Here is a 13,305-nt window from a genome sequence, read left to right as displayed (position 1 = left end):
CCAGATGCTTTTCACATTTTGTTGTTGCAGCCTTATGCTAAAATGCTTTAAATTATTTTTTTTCATATCAATCTACAACTCCATACTCCATAATGACAAAGCAAAAAAAAATAAAAAATAAATAAAATAAAATAAAATTGATAACTTTGCAAATGTATTAAAAATAAAAAACTGAAATATCACATTGACAAAAGTATTCAGACCCTTAACTCAGTACTTGGTTGAAGCACCTTTGGCAGCGATTACAGACTCAAGTCTTTTTGTGTATTATGCGACAAGCTTTGCTTGTCATTCTGTCATTCTTCTCTGCAGATCCTCTCAAGCTGTCAGGTTGGATGGGGACCGTCGGTGGACAGCCATTTTCAGGTCTCTCCAGAGATGATCGATTGGTTTCAAGTCCGGGCTCTCGCTGGGCCACTCAAGGACATTCACAGAGTTGTCCCTAAACCACTCTTGCATTGTCTTGGCTGTGTGTTTAGGGTCATTGTCCTGTTGGAAGGTGAACCTTCGACCCAGTCTGAGGTCCTGAGTGCTCTAGATCAGGTTTTCATTAAGGATATCTCTGTATTTTGCTGCGTTCAGCCTTCCTTCAACCCTGACCAATCCTCCAGTCCCTGCTGCTGAAAAACACCCCCAGAGCATGATGCTTCCACCACCATGCTTCACCGTTGGGATGGTATTGCGCAGGTGATGAGCGGTGCCTGGTTTCCTCCAGACATTATGCTTGGAATTGAGGCCAAACTGTTCAATCTTCATTTCATCAGACTAGATAATCTTGTTTCTCACAGTCTGAGAGTCCTTTTGGTGCTTTTTTGTGTGCCTTGCACTGAGGAGAGGCTTCCGTCTGGCCATTCTGCCATAAAGCCCAGATCGGTGGAGTGTTGCAGTGATGGCTGTCCTTCTGCAAGTTTCTCCCATCTCCACACATGATCTCTGGAGCTCAACCAGAGTGACCATCGGGTTCTTGATCACCTCTCTTACCAAGGCCCTTCTCCCCCAACTGCTCAGTTTGGCCAGGCGGCCAGCTCTAGGAAGAGTCCTGGGTGTTCCAAACTTCTTCCATTTAAGAATTATGGAGGCCACTGTACTCTTGGGAACCTTCAATGCATAAGAAATTTTGTTGTAGCCTTCCCCAGATCTGTATCTCAACACAATTCTGTCTCTGAGCTCTGCAGGCAGTTCCTTTGACCTCATGGCTTGGTTTTTGCTCTGATATGCATTTTCAGTTGTTAGACCTTATATAGACAGGTGTTTGCCTTTCCAAATCATATCCAATCAATTGAATTTGCCACCGGTGGACCCCAATCAAAGTGTAGTAACATCTCAAAGATGATCCAGAGAAACTGGATGCACCTGAACTAAATAGCAAAATTTTTCTCCTTTAACCAACATCTTATGGAGTTTTGTGTTCCTTGCATTAAGCTTGCTCACTGGGGGTCTAAATATAAAATGTGCAAACACGAATTCTTGGCCAAAGTGTTGAATAGAGTATGGTTGGGGCCTAAAAGTACAGCTAGGTGCCCAGTGTAAATACTGACCATGTTTGAGACTGTGACCATGAGTTGTTGTGTGTCTGCTCTGTGTCTCTCTGGGTGGAGAACTGTCCACATTCGTCTCTATAGAAATCAGGTCATATCAAAGTATCTGAATACTTATGTCAATGTGATAGTTTTTTCTTTTTAATAAATTGGCAAAGTTACCAAAAATCTGTTTTTTGCTTTGTCATTATGGGGTATGGAGTGTAGATTGATGTGACAAAAGTTTAAGTATTTTAGCATAAAGCAGCAACATAACAAAATGTGAAAAAATGAAAGGGTCTGAATACTTTCTGAATGCACTTTCTGAATTGCACCAAAAGTAACTTGAAAGAAAACACATTAAATACTTGTGCATTCAGGTTACTTGAAATACAACAAAGAGTGCAATGTGCCAATAAAACATTGTAGAGCTGAGCATAAGTATTCTATATTCCCTATTTCCAGGCCTGGAAATCACAATTTAAAAATTCCCTGATATTTCCAGGTTTTCCATGACTGTGGGGGCCTGAAACAGTGAACTAATCCAAATATTACAACATTAAAGTAACATCATCTGACTACATTCATTTTTAAAGAACAGAAAAGCAATCAACTTGATGACTTCAACTTAAATGTTTTCTGCATGCCAAGTCCCCAACTAAATCACTTTTTTAAAGCTTCCCCACAATTAAAGCATTTTATTTCAGTAGTGGCCACGCAACGAGTTGGAAGATGTATCAAATGGTTTAAACGTGAGATAAAAGCGCTATTTCGAGCTGTGTGCTCATGTGATAGTCGCATGCACGTCTCCTTTAAATCGCATATGTAATTCAATATTTATATTTTCTAAAATATCATATACTATTTTTCTGAATCACAATTCATTTGATTTTTAGCTGTTTTATTCGATTATTGAGCAACACTAACAATCCTTGATTTAAATATCATATTTCAAGATTGATGCATATAGATGGGATTAGTAATCGATGCATCGAGAAAACAAGTGAATTCTTACACCCCAACAAACCAAGAGAGTCAACCCAAAAAAGTATGAGGTATGACTCAAAATAAATGCAGCACTTGCAAGAATTCATCTAAACATGTGATTAAAATAGTGCATTTACTGTATATCACACTTTTACCTGAGATGTTTGCTCTCCATTTCTGCTTTCTTCTTCAGTCTTCCTGCATCTGCCGGGTTAGCAGCTGGGGCGCTGGCTGTGTACTCCTCCATACTGCGGTCCATGGAGCCTTGGAAGGTGACGTTAAACATCGACACACAGGACGGGTTCAGCACTGTGTAGTCTCTCGTCCGACCTCTGTTTGCCATCATCTCAACAGCGCTCTCATCCCCGCTGTTGTGCAACACCCCCACAGAGCCACAATCGGAGGCGCTTCCACTCCCATCGGCTCCTCCAGGCTGTTTGCCTTTACTGGGTCTACAGTACGTTCTGCAGTTGGAGGCTCTGAGCAGCGACTGCGAGTGGTCCTCGCTTTCAGACGGCTCGACGGGAACCTTAAAGTCCCCTTGGCTAAGCTCGTCTAACTGAGTCTCAGTGGCAGTTTTGTCCTGAATGCTGCTGTGACTGTAACTACTGGACGCCCACATGGTAGACGAAGGGTTTTTGGGACCGGTGAAGAGGGATGTGGAGCGTGCCCCGAGACCGACAAGAGCACTCCAGGCATCATAGGAATCCTTGTCCTCTGTTTTCTCAGACTTTAATGTGGCGGTCTGTGCTAGAGGTCTCGTGTCACTTTCAGAAGGGTTTTTGTACCATGAATAGCTGTGATGGTCTGTGCTCTCCATGGACCAACTCAGGGTATTTCCTACAGAAAAAGAAGTCAACAGTAAAACAACATCAGTCAGATGTAATTTGACTAAAATGATACGACTCCAAACATGTTAACCACTCTTTACTCAACAGGAGGTAGAATCCTGAAAAGAGGCCAAGTTTGTGAATGGCTACAACAGAACAGGGTGTAAATGTTGGTTGTAATTTCTCTATCAGCAATACTGCAAAACGTAAAGTTTTAGGTAAAAATGCACCAATGTATCACCAAGCATCGGTATTGGCCAATAAAAGCAATTATCTGCACTACGATTAAATCATAAAAATTATCAAAATTACCAGACTATTGTTTAAAACAGCCGACAATCAGGTCTGATGATTATTTCCAGACAAAAGGGGGCGGATAAACTTGAAAGAAAATGTCTTGTGTGGAATTACTCTGAAATGGGTGACAACGACAGCAGAGTTGCATTGTATTAAATATCACACTGACATAAGCATTCAGACGGTGGTTGCTTCAGCTTCATCATTCACAATTTAGTTCATGCGAGTTAAGAACTGCACAATTAATCCAATAAATAATCAAGTTTACAATTACAAAATAGGCATACATTTTGAGGTCCCAATTGTGTGTGTGTGTGTGGTATTTACAGCATAGACTACCAGCTAGCCAGTGTATCCTGATCTTTGACAGTTACAACAGCAATGATCATTACTGCTTTCTACATTTAATATGGCAATAAATGTAATTTTTTTTTTAATTTATACATTTACATTTGAATCTTTTTTTAATTAAATAAAAAAACAATAAATAAAAAGAGTGTCCTACAAGGCTAAAGGGATCGTGCTTCACAGCCACTCAGCTTTCCAAAGTTGAGTACCTCTGTATTGGCACACAAGTTTTGAATTAGTGCATCTCTAGTTTTCAGGTACAGATGCCATTGCAGAAATATCCTATTCACAGGCATATTTGTCACCCATGGTTTACTTATTTTGCAAGATCTGAAATTGGTCTGATAGATGATTGTCAGACGGTTACTGAGATAAAATGAGCAGAATTTGGTTGGTCATGTGACCTCAACATGGCCACCACCACCACCTCTTAAAAAGAAAAGCAGCTTGTTCTAGGCCAATGAAATGTCACCTTTACGTTCTGAACACCACAGATTGAGTTCATCAACTTTTCTGATACCATAACTAGTAAAACACACCCAAGTAAATGAGCTAACCACACAGCTAGAGAACTTCAAAACCACAATCACACCTCTGCAGTAAAAATACTATATGCACTACAGTCTGCCAGACAACACTCGTTATTTTACATGAATGTACCATTCCCTGCAATCAAGCCTATTTACAGCATATTAGAAGACAGAACAAAACATGGTGAAATATTCCAGGTAATATAAGCTTTGGAAAAGGCCTCCAACATACAAAACCCCCATTGAGGTCCACTGAAAAGGAAGTCACTGAAAAAAACCGCAGAGAGGCTGTAAATTCTAAAATTCAATCCATTACACAACAACACTTACACAATTTCAGTTATATCACCAGTTTGGCAACTGGAACATTCCCCTATTGAAGAGACAAAATGTCAAAATAGGCTTATATCTGTCACGATCACATCAAACGCCCCAGCATTTAATTAAAGGGGTCATGAATTGAGAAATCAAATTTTCCTTGATCTTTTGACATAAGAGGTCATAGTACTATAAAAACATACTGTACATTTCAGAACTCAAAACTTATTCGTTAGTCCAAAAAAAGTCTTTACTGAAACCAAATTTTCCTAAACGACTCGTTTTCTACTTCCTCGTCTGTATTACGTAATAGAGATGAATAACATCAGCACAAGTCTGCCTCTGCATAAACAGGTCAACGCCTACTACTTCATCATCGCATCTTTGGCCCGCCCACAGGTTCGCGGTTAGAGCGGTGATGAGACGAGGGTCGGCACGGCAGGGATAAACACAGGGATTAACAGAGCAACAAGAGGTTCGAGATGCCTGCAAAGTTTACAAAACATTGTGCAGTGCAAAGTTGTGGAAAAATGGACTCTTTGCATTTGATTCCTAATGATCCTTACATTAGGAAAGAGTGGCTGACATGTATTTTTAATGAAGTCCCGCATCGCGTAAGACAGTGTTTGTTTGTTCGCTTCATTTTACAGTGGATTCTTTTCCAAACAAGACACAGTTCGATGCAGGTTTTCCAGAGAGGCTTAAATTAAAAGTTGATGCAGTGCCAACTATAATGGACTCGACAGTAATGTCGCAACAGACAAGTGAGTATCCATGTTAATTGTATTGCTTCATATGTTACAGACTGTTAGATGTGTACAGAGTATTTGAATGTATTCACCAAAATTTCCAAGCTTAATATTAGAACTATTCATGAGAAATGATTCACTGAATTTGTTGTTTAGTTTTCTTTTGATTTGATCCTAGTGATTTCAGTCGAACATGTGTATTAGTTTTATTGCATGCTTCGTGTATCTTGTCACATCCAGCTTTCAATAATAATTGCCCATAGCATGTTCTCATTGTTTTACATGAATATTGCTTTCAGAGTGACACAGATGCTCCTATAGATTATTGATAGCAATCTATTTAGACAATGTCTTTCCTTTTTAATGAAAACATGACTCATTGTAATGAACAACATATGCTTTTGTCACTACACTGAATATATGATGAACGATGAATATATGAAGAACAACAGTGTGACAAACACCAGTAAGTTTGATCCTGTATATGTTTACATGTTGCACCACAAGTATATCCTTTGACAGTTATAAATGTGATAGCACTAAGTATTTAAACTTTAGTTGGCACTGTCATGCATTACAAAGCATTTGTAAAACACAGAAATGTTTCACTGTTGGAAAATGCCCCAACTATTTAACAAGATGCACACCATTAAGTCACGTTTTTGTTTAAACAAGAATAAAAAGTAATACCTATTACACAAATAGACAAGGAATAAATATAAATTAGAGTCATTACTTACCACGCCGTCACAGACTGCAGTATCCTTGGTGTTTGTGGAGGGGGTTAATTGTCTTCAGATTCGGGATCAGACTCTGGCTCAAACATTTATGGCTGAATTCCTCCGATACCATTTTTAACTATCCGAACTTTTCAAAACAATTCCACACGTGTAAAGGCGGGGGCACTGACACTTACTTCATATGCAAATATGTTACCCAATCATAGCAGTGGGTGTTTACATTGAAGTCTTATAGGAGACACGACCTGAAAATTTAGCTTTTTAATCAGAGGACCAAAAACAGGATAGAAAATGAACAATTATTACTAAATTTTGACTATTTTTGATGAAAAAAAATCTTACTAACATTTTAAGTGGACCTCAGTGAACATTATAAAATAAAATAAAAATTCAGTGCATGACACCTTTAATACTATCCAAATGATAATGATCATTTAAGGCAGTCAAGTTGTCATTAAACAACTGATCACTCTTCAAAGAATTCTGCAAAATTAAATAAAATGTTTGACTCATGTGTCCACTCATGGTGTGAATAGACCTTTATTTAGCAACTTGCTTTCACTTTTTCGTTTCGTTCTAGGTGTGAACAGGCCTTGAAGATAGAGACTACTTTTTAAATGAACAAGTGGGATTTGCTCTGCTGTCAAGGGTCTAATGTGAACTGAAACTTCTATGTCTAATTGCTAGCCAGATTACAGAATGATTGTCCAACCAATATTCCCAGGAGAAACAGAAATGTGGAGTATGTTTAAGAGACATCTCATTGGGAGTCATGTGACGCCATGCAAGGTTTGGACATGTGAACGGCGAGCTCTGTGCACTTTGCTAGTTTTAACACTTTTAATGATATAAACCGGTGAGATTCGATACTCTCTGTTCCATAACTGTTCTAGGAGGACAATATGTCAATGAATTCAAAAACCTTGGGCTCTGGAGACATTAAAAGACACTTACATGCTCAAGCTGACACCCCCGAGCAGGCTGTGGGCCAGGGAGCCGATTTGAGAAATGTTGAACATGTCAGCAATGCTGAAGAAGGTCATTGCTGACTTGGAAGATCTTGCTGTGATACGTCGATCGATCACTGCCATGGAGACTAAATTCTCTGAGGTGGTCACAAGAGTAGGTGATGTCGAGAAACGGACCGATTTTCTGGAGTCATCGGAGAGGGAATTAGCTGCTAATCCGCTAGTGACTAAGGTGGATTTAGAGCACGTCTGGGAGAAATTGGAGGACATGAAGAACCGTAACCGGTGGAATAATGTCCGAATCGTTGGAATTCCTGAAGCCGAAGAGGGTCAGGATATGGTGAAATTCCTAGACGAGCTCTTCCCGTGTCTGATCAAAATAAAAGGCCATAAGCTGGAAATTGAGCGAGCTCACAGGGTTCCGCTCGGCATCTTGTGCCGATCTTATAAAGATCTTGTGTTGCGCGAGGCGAGGAGTAAAGGAAGGCTTTTTGGAAGAACCACAGCATTTTCTTGTTCCCAGACTTTGCGAATTCAACAAGAGAGAAACGTGATTGATTCAAGGAATGCGAGAAACTCTTACATCAACGGAATGTTGCTTTTGCACTGATGTTCCCGGCCAAATTGAGAATAGATACTAAGGATGGCCGAAAAACATTTACATGTCCCCAGCAAGCGATGTACTTCATAAAGTCAATGGAGTGAGTTATTTTGTGGTACTCACGTTGTAGCCGAATGGACCGACTCACTGAACATTCACTTGACTGTTCGAGGAACTTATTTGGAGTGCCTTATTATTTTTCTTTTTGTGCTGGATCCACCTAGCGGCTGGAGTTTGTTTTGTGGAGTTACACTCCTTCAGGACAGTGTTGTGGATGAATATGCCTGCTCTGTGTGCTTATGCCTCCTGTTGGCTGGAGTTTGATTTGTGGAGTATTTCTTACAAGACATTGGAGTGATTGGGTCATTTGTTGCACTCATGTAGCAGCCAAATGGGCTGGCTCACCGAACATTCGTTTGAATGTCTGAGGAAACTGAGTGCCCTTTTTTTTTTTTTTTTTGCTGGTTCCGCCTAGCGGCTGGAGTTTGTTTTGTGGAATAACACACTTTCGGGACAGTTATGTGGATGAATCTACACGTTCTTTGTGTTTATTCCGCCTATTGGCTGGAGTTTGTTTTATAGAATATCTGTTGTTGTGTAACTCAGTCTCACAAAATTTGTATAGAAACACCGAACTTGTCACGGGGGCTGTGGCTGTACCTGGACTGTTTGAGTTTAGAGGGATGGATGCCGGTTGGCGCTGTCATGCGCAGGGTTAATGCACACGTTTTTCTTTTTTCTGTTTGTTTGGTTCTGGGGGAATTTCGGGGTTTGAATGTTGCACTAATGTTGGAATGAGGTCTTTATAATTTTGTTTTTGACACACAATCTATTTTTTCTCATATGTCAATGTCAAATGTTAATATGAGCAGACGGTCTCTCTACATGTGGAATGTGAATGGGTTGGGGCACCCCATAAAAAGAAGGAAGGTTATTTCTCTTCTTAAGCGTAAGAAATATGATATAGTGTTTCTTCAAGAAACGCACCTTTCTCCGCAGTAAGCTGAAAAATTTGGGAAGATATGGGGTGGACATTTTTTCTTTAGTGCTAAGATTAATTAGGAAGAGTCATTACTGTTTTAACAGAAATTCAGGGGCAAAGTCTTATTTTGGCTAATATTTACGCACCTAACGTGATGATCAGGGCTTTTTTAGTTCTTGAAGGGATGTTGCAAGCCGCTGGCACCCCTCATTTTATAATACAGGGAGGAAACTTTAATCTTTTGATGGACTCAGTCCTTGATGATAGTGAAGCAAATGTGTGCAAGCCCCCTAGTGTAACAATGATGATCACAGGATGTGTAAAAATCTTGATCTTACAGATATTTGGAGACTTTTGAACCCATCTGGTAGGGACTATACATTTTTTTCATCAGTCCATAAGATTTATTCTAGAATAGATTTTTTTTTTTTAAAGTCCCTCATTTCGTTTGTTGTTGATTGCTCAATTGGAAACATTTTAGTCTCAGATCATGCCCTGGTGAGTTCAGAGGTGTTGCCACGTATGGAGAAAAGGAAATCATAATGTTGGCACTTTAATGTATCCCTTTTGCAAAATCCTGATTTCCAACAAATGTTAAAGGCTAAAAATCAATGTTTATATGGAGACCAACTGGTCCCTCAGTATCCTCTGTGGGCGTGGTTTGGGAGGCACTTAAGGCGGTTCATAGGGGCCGGATCATACAGTATGCCTCATTCACTAAAAAAATCCAAAGCATGAGAACTCGTGGAGTTGGAAGGGAATATTAAAAGAGCCGAGGCAGAGCTGAAGCGCCGAATGTCGTCTGATGGCCTCAGAGAATTGACCTGATTGAAATACAGATATAATACTGTTTTGTCACGGAAGGTGGAGTTGTCTATTCAGGGCAAGACAGTCATACTTTGAGTTGGGGGACAAGGCAGGAAAACTTCTGGCTAGATATATAAAACAGAGAGAGTCTTTTTATTCCCTCAGTGAAATCTGCTGGTGAAATATTTACCTCAGCCATTGATATTAATAATGCTTTTAAAAAATTCTCTCTTGATCTCTATACTTCCACGTCTTCATCTACTGATGAGGATATCAGAAACTTTGTGGAACCATTAGAACTCCCTAAACTGACGGCTGAGCAAAACAATTCTCTTGATACTGATATAACCTTGGAGGAGCTTGGAGAGGTAATTAAGGCCTTGCCTACATGCAAGGCTCTGGGGCCAAATGGCTTTGCAGCTGAGTTTTTTAGATCTTATGCTTCAGAACTGGCTCCACTTTTGCTAGAAGTTTATATGGAATCATTACAGAATGGTAAGCTTCCACCAACCATGACAAGCCCGGATCAGTCTGATTCTTAAAAAGGACAAAGATCCAATCAAGCGTAAGAATTACCGTCCAACCTGATCCAGCTAGACGTTAAAATATTGTCACAAATTTTGGCTAACCGATTAAGTTATGACATCTCTTATACATATAGATCAGGTGGGGTTTATTCAGGGCCATAGCTCTTCTAATAACATTAGGCATTTCAACAATATCATGTGGTCAGTGGCGAATGATCAGACTCCGGTCGCTGCCATCTCACTTGAGGAGGATGATTTTCCAGGGGTGGTGGCGGGAGGTGTGGCGCATAAGCTTTTGCTTTACACAGATGATATTTTATTATTTGTCTCTGACCCTACTAGATCTATGCCTTGCCTCCACAGAATTATTACTTCCTTTTCTAAGTTCCCGGTATACAATGTTAATTGGTCTAAATCCAAAGCTTTGGCTCTGACAGCATACTGCCCTGTAATGGCTTTTCAGCCGGGCGCCTTCCAGTGGCCCAAACAGGGCAATAAGTATTTAGGTATTTTATTCCCAGCAAATTTGTGCGATTTAGTTAATTTAGTTAATTTTGACCCTTTAATAAAAAGGTTTGAGTGATATGGGCAGGTGGGCTTCATTACATTTATCTATGATTGAGAAGGTTAATGTTATTAAAATGAATTGTATTCCGAAATTCAACTACCTGCTACAATCTCTCCTTATAGATGTCCCCCTCTCTTATTTCAAGCAATTTGATAGCATAGCGAAATCCTTCATTTGGAATGGTAAACGTCCCGGATTACATTTCAGTAAGTTGCATAGGCCGATTGACAAAGGTGGGCTAGGCCTACCCAAGATTTTGTTTTATTATTATGCATTCGGTCTCAGACATTTGAGAAAGCCCCTCCCTGGTTTTGTATTGAATTTCTTGCCCCTATTTCGCCATTGCAAAGCCTATCAAACTAATCGGAGAAGTTACACCTTGGTTTTAAAGACATACCCACCTGCTGGCGATGCCAATCAGAAGATGGAGACACAACCCATGTTTTTGGGGGAGTGTTAAGATCCAAGAATTTTGGTTGAAGGTTCAGAGTTTTGTGTGTGACGTGTTGGGCACTCGGGTTTCGTTTTACCCCAGACTACCTCAAAATAGGGGATAAACACATAAAAAATTGGGTTCTAACCAATGTTATGATCGGCAGACAAGTTGTTTTAAGGGGATGGAAGTCGGCTGGAGCACCTTCATTTCAAGAACGGTGCACGGAGATGGGGAGGGTGGCAGCTTTCGAGGAAGCGTCATGTAGAAGGCTGGGGAGTTGTGATTCCTTTGATGCGAAATGGGGCAGCTATTTGGTGTTTTTGGAGGGCTCTCGGGGAGGGGCAGTGGAGAGAAAAGTTTAGCTTTAAATGTGTGTGATTATTATTTTTATTTTTTGTGTGCGTCTATAATCATGTGTGACCACAGGGATGTTGTTGAGGGTCAGGGTGGGGTTGGGGATTGGGAGTGGTAATAGTGGGGGTTAAATGTTGATTCTGTGTATATATGTTTTGCTTTTTTTTGTTATCTATATGAATCAATAAAAAAAATTTAATCAGAAAAGAGACATCTCATCGGCATGCACTGTCATTGGAGAATCATTGTTCAGCGTTCACAAACAGAAGGTGCTGAGCATCTAAATGAGATAAGCAGATCCAGACACTCCGCTCCACTGCCGTCTAAATGTTCTCCTCGTATTAACATCCTCTTCTGACGGGGTGGCAGTGTTGTGAAAGTTTCCTCTAACTTCACCTCATTGATTACTTAGTCAGCCAAATGATTTGCAAGACCCTGGAGGAGTACCGACATGAAAAAGCAATTACGCAGAGGAAATGTAAAATAGAGTTCGGGCCAATTAAAGATTTTCATTCTTTTTCATCAGCTGGGAGCTCTGGGCTGTTGTTGTAAGAGTCAGCCTCTCGTATCCATTACTGTGATATTTTCAGCATGGTCTTACGGCCATTACACACATGATCCATTTGCAGTACGTATGCAGTGCGTACGTGGTGCGGAAGCAGCACACGCTCGATTGTGCTTTCACAAAAGATGCTTTTGCTGTGCGCAACAGATAAGCAGCTTTTCCACAAATACAACAATGGGTATTATTTTTATTTTAAACATGGTACTTCTCTAACGTGAAAAGGTACTATCACAAACATTTTAAATTAAAACTTACTATGCACACAAAAAGCCAAGGAAACTGCCTCCCATGCCTTTTCTTTTGCATTTAAATCTTTATAAAAGAAATCCACGGGTCATAGAGAACTTTGTTTTTCCACCTCCATGATGAGATGAGTGCCATCCATTATGTCTCATTTTTCCAAATGTGAGGTAAGGTGTCGTTCTCACCACAAGCCTGTCACGTGATTGCCGCTTTCTGCTGAGATTTCCTCCAGACATGACGCTTGCCATTCAGGCCAAAGAGTTCAATCTTTGTTTCATCAGACCAGAGAATTTTGTTTCTCATGGTCTAAGAGTCCTTCAGGTGCCTTTTGGCAAACTGATTGGTGGAGTGCTGTAGAGATGGTTGTTCTTCTGGAAGGTTCTCCTCTCTCCACAGAGAAACGATGGAGCTCTGTCAGAGTGACCATCGGGTTATTGGTCACCTCCCTGACTAAGGCCCTTCTCCCCCGATCGCTCAGTTTGGCCAGGTGGCCAGCTCTATGAAGAGTCCTGGTGGTTCCAAACTTCTTCCATTTACAGATGATGGAGGCCACTGTGCTCATTGGGACCTTCAATGCTGCAGAAATTTTTCTGTACCCTTCCCCAGATCTGTGCCTCGATACAATCCTGTCTCGGAGGTCTACAGACAATTCCTTGGACTTCATGGCTTGGTTTGTGCTCTGACATGCACTGTTAACTGTGGGACCTTATACAGACAGGTGTGTGCCTTTCCAAATCATGTCCAATCAACTGAATTTACCACAGGTGGACTCCAATCAAGTTGTAGAAACATCTCAAGGATGATCAGTGGAAACAGGATGCACCTGAGCTTAATTTTGAGTGTCATGGCAAAGGCTGTGAATACTTATGTACATGTGATATTTTTAGTTTTTTATTTTTAATAAATTTGCAAAGATTTCAAACAAACTTCTTTCACAT

General features: G+C 40.4%; 1 protein-coding gene across 1 annotated transcript in view; it reads right to left on the bottom strand.

Moving 5' to 3' along the window:
• waplb (WAPL cohesin release factor b) overlaps positions 1-13,305 on the bottom strand; it is a 98,063-nt gene that overhangs the window by 69,634 nt on the left and 15,124 nt on the right. The window contains exon 3 of the mRNA XM_051667787.1: positions 2,660-3,344. Coding sequence (XP_051523747.1) covers positions 2,660-3,344 — 685 coding nt within the window. The remainder of the gene's footprint in view (positions 1-2,659; positions 3,345-13,305) is intronic.

The sequence above is a fragment of the Myxocyprinus asiaticus genome, chromosome 32 (assembly GCF_019703515.2).
Source record: "Myxocyprinus asiaticus isolate MX2 ecotype Aquarium Trade chromosome 32, UBuf_Myxa_2, whole genome shotgun sequence".
Lineage (NCBI taxonomy): Eukaryota > Metazoa > Chordata > Actinopteri > Cypriniformes > Catostomidae > Myxocyprinus > Myxocyprinus asiaticus.
Note: the sequence above shows the minus strand (reverse complement) of the source record. Positions and strands in the feature narration are given on the sequence as shown.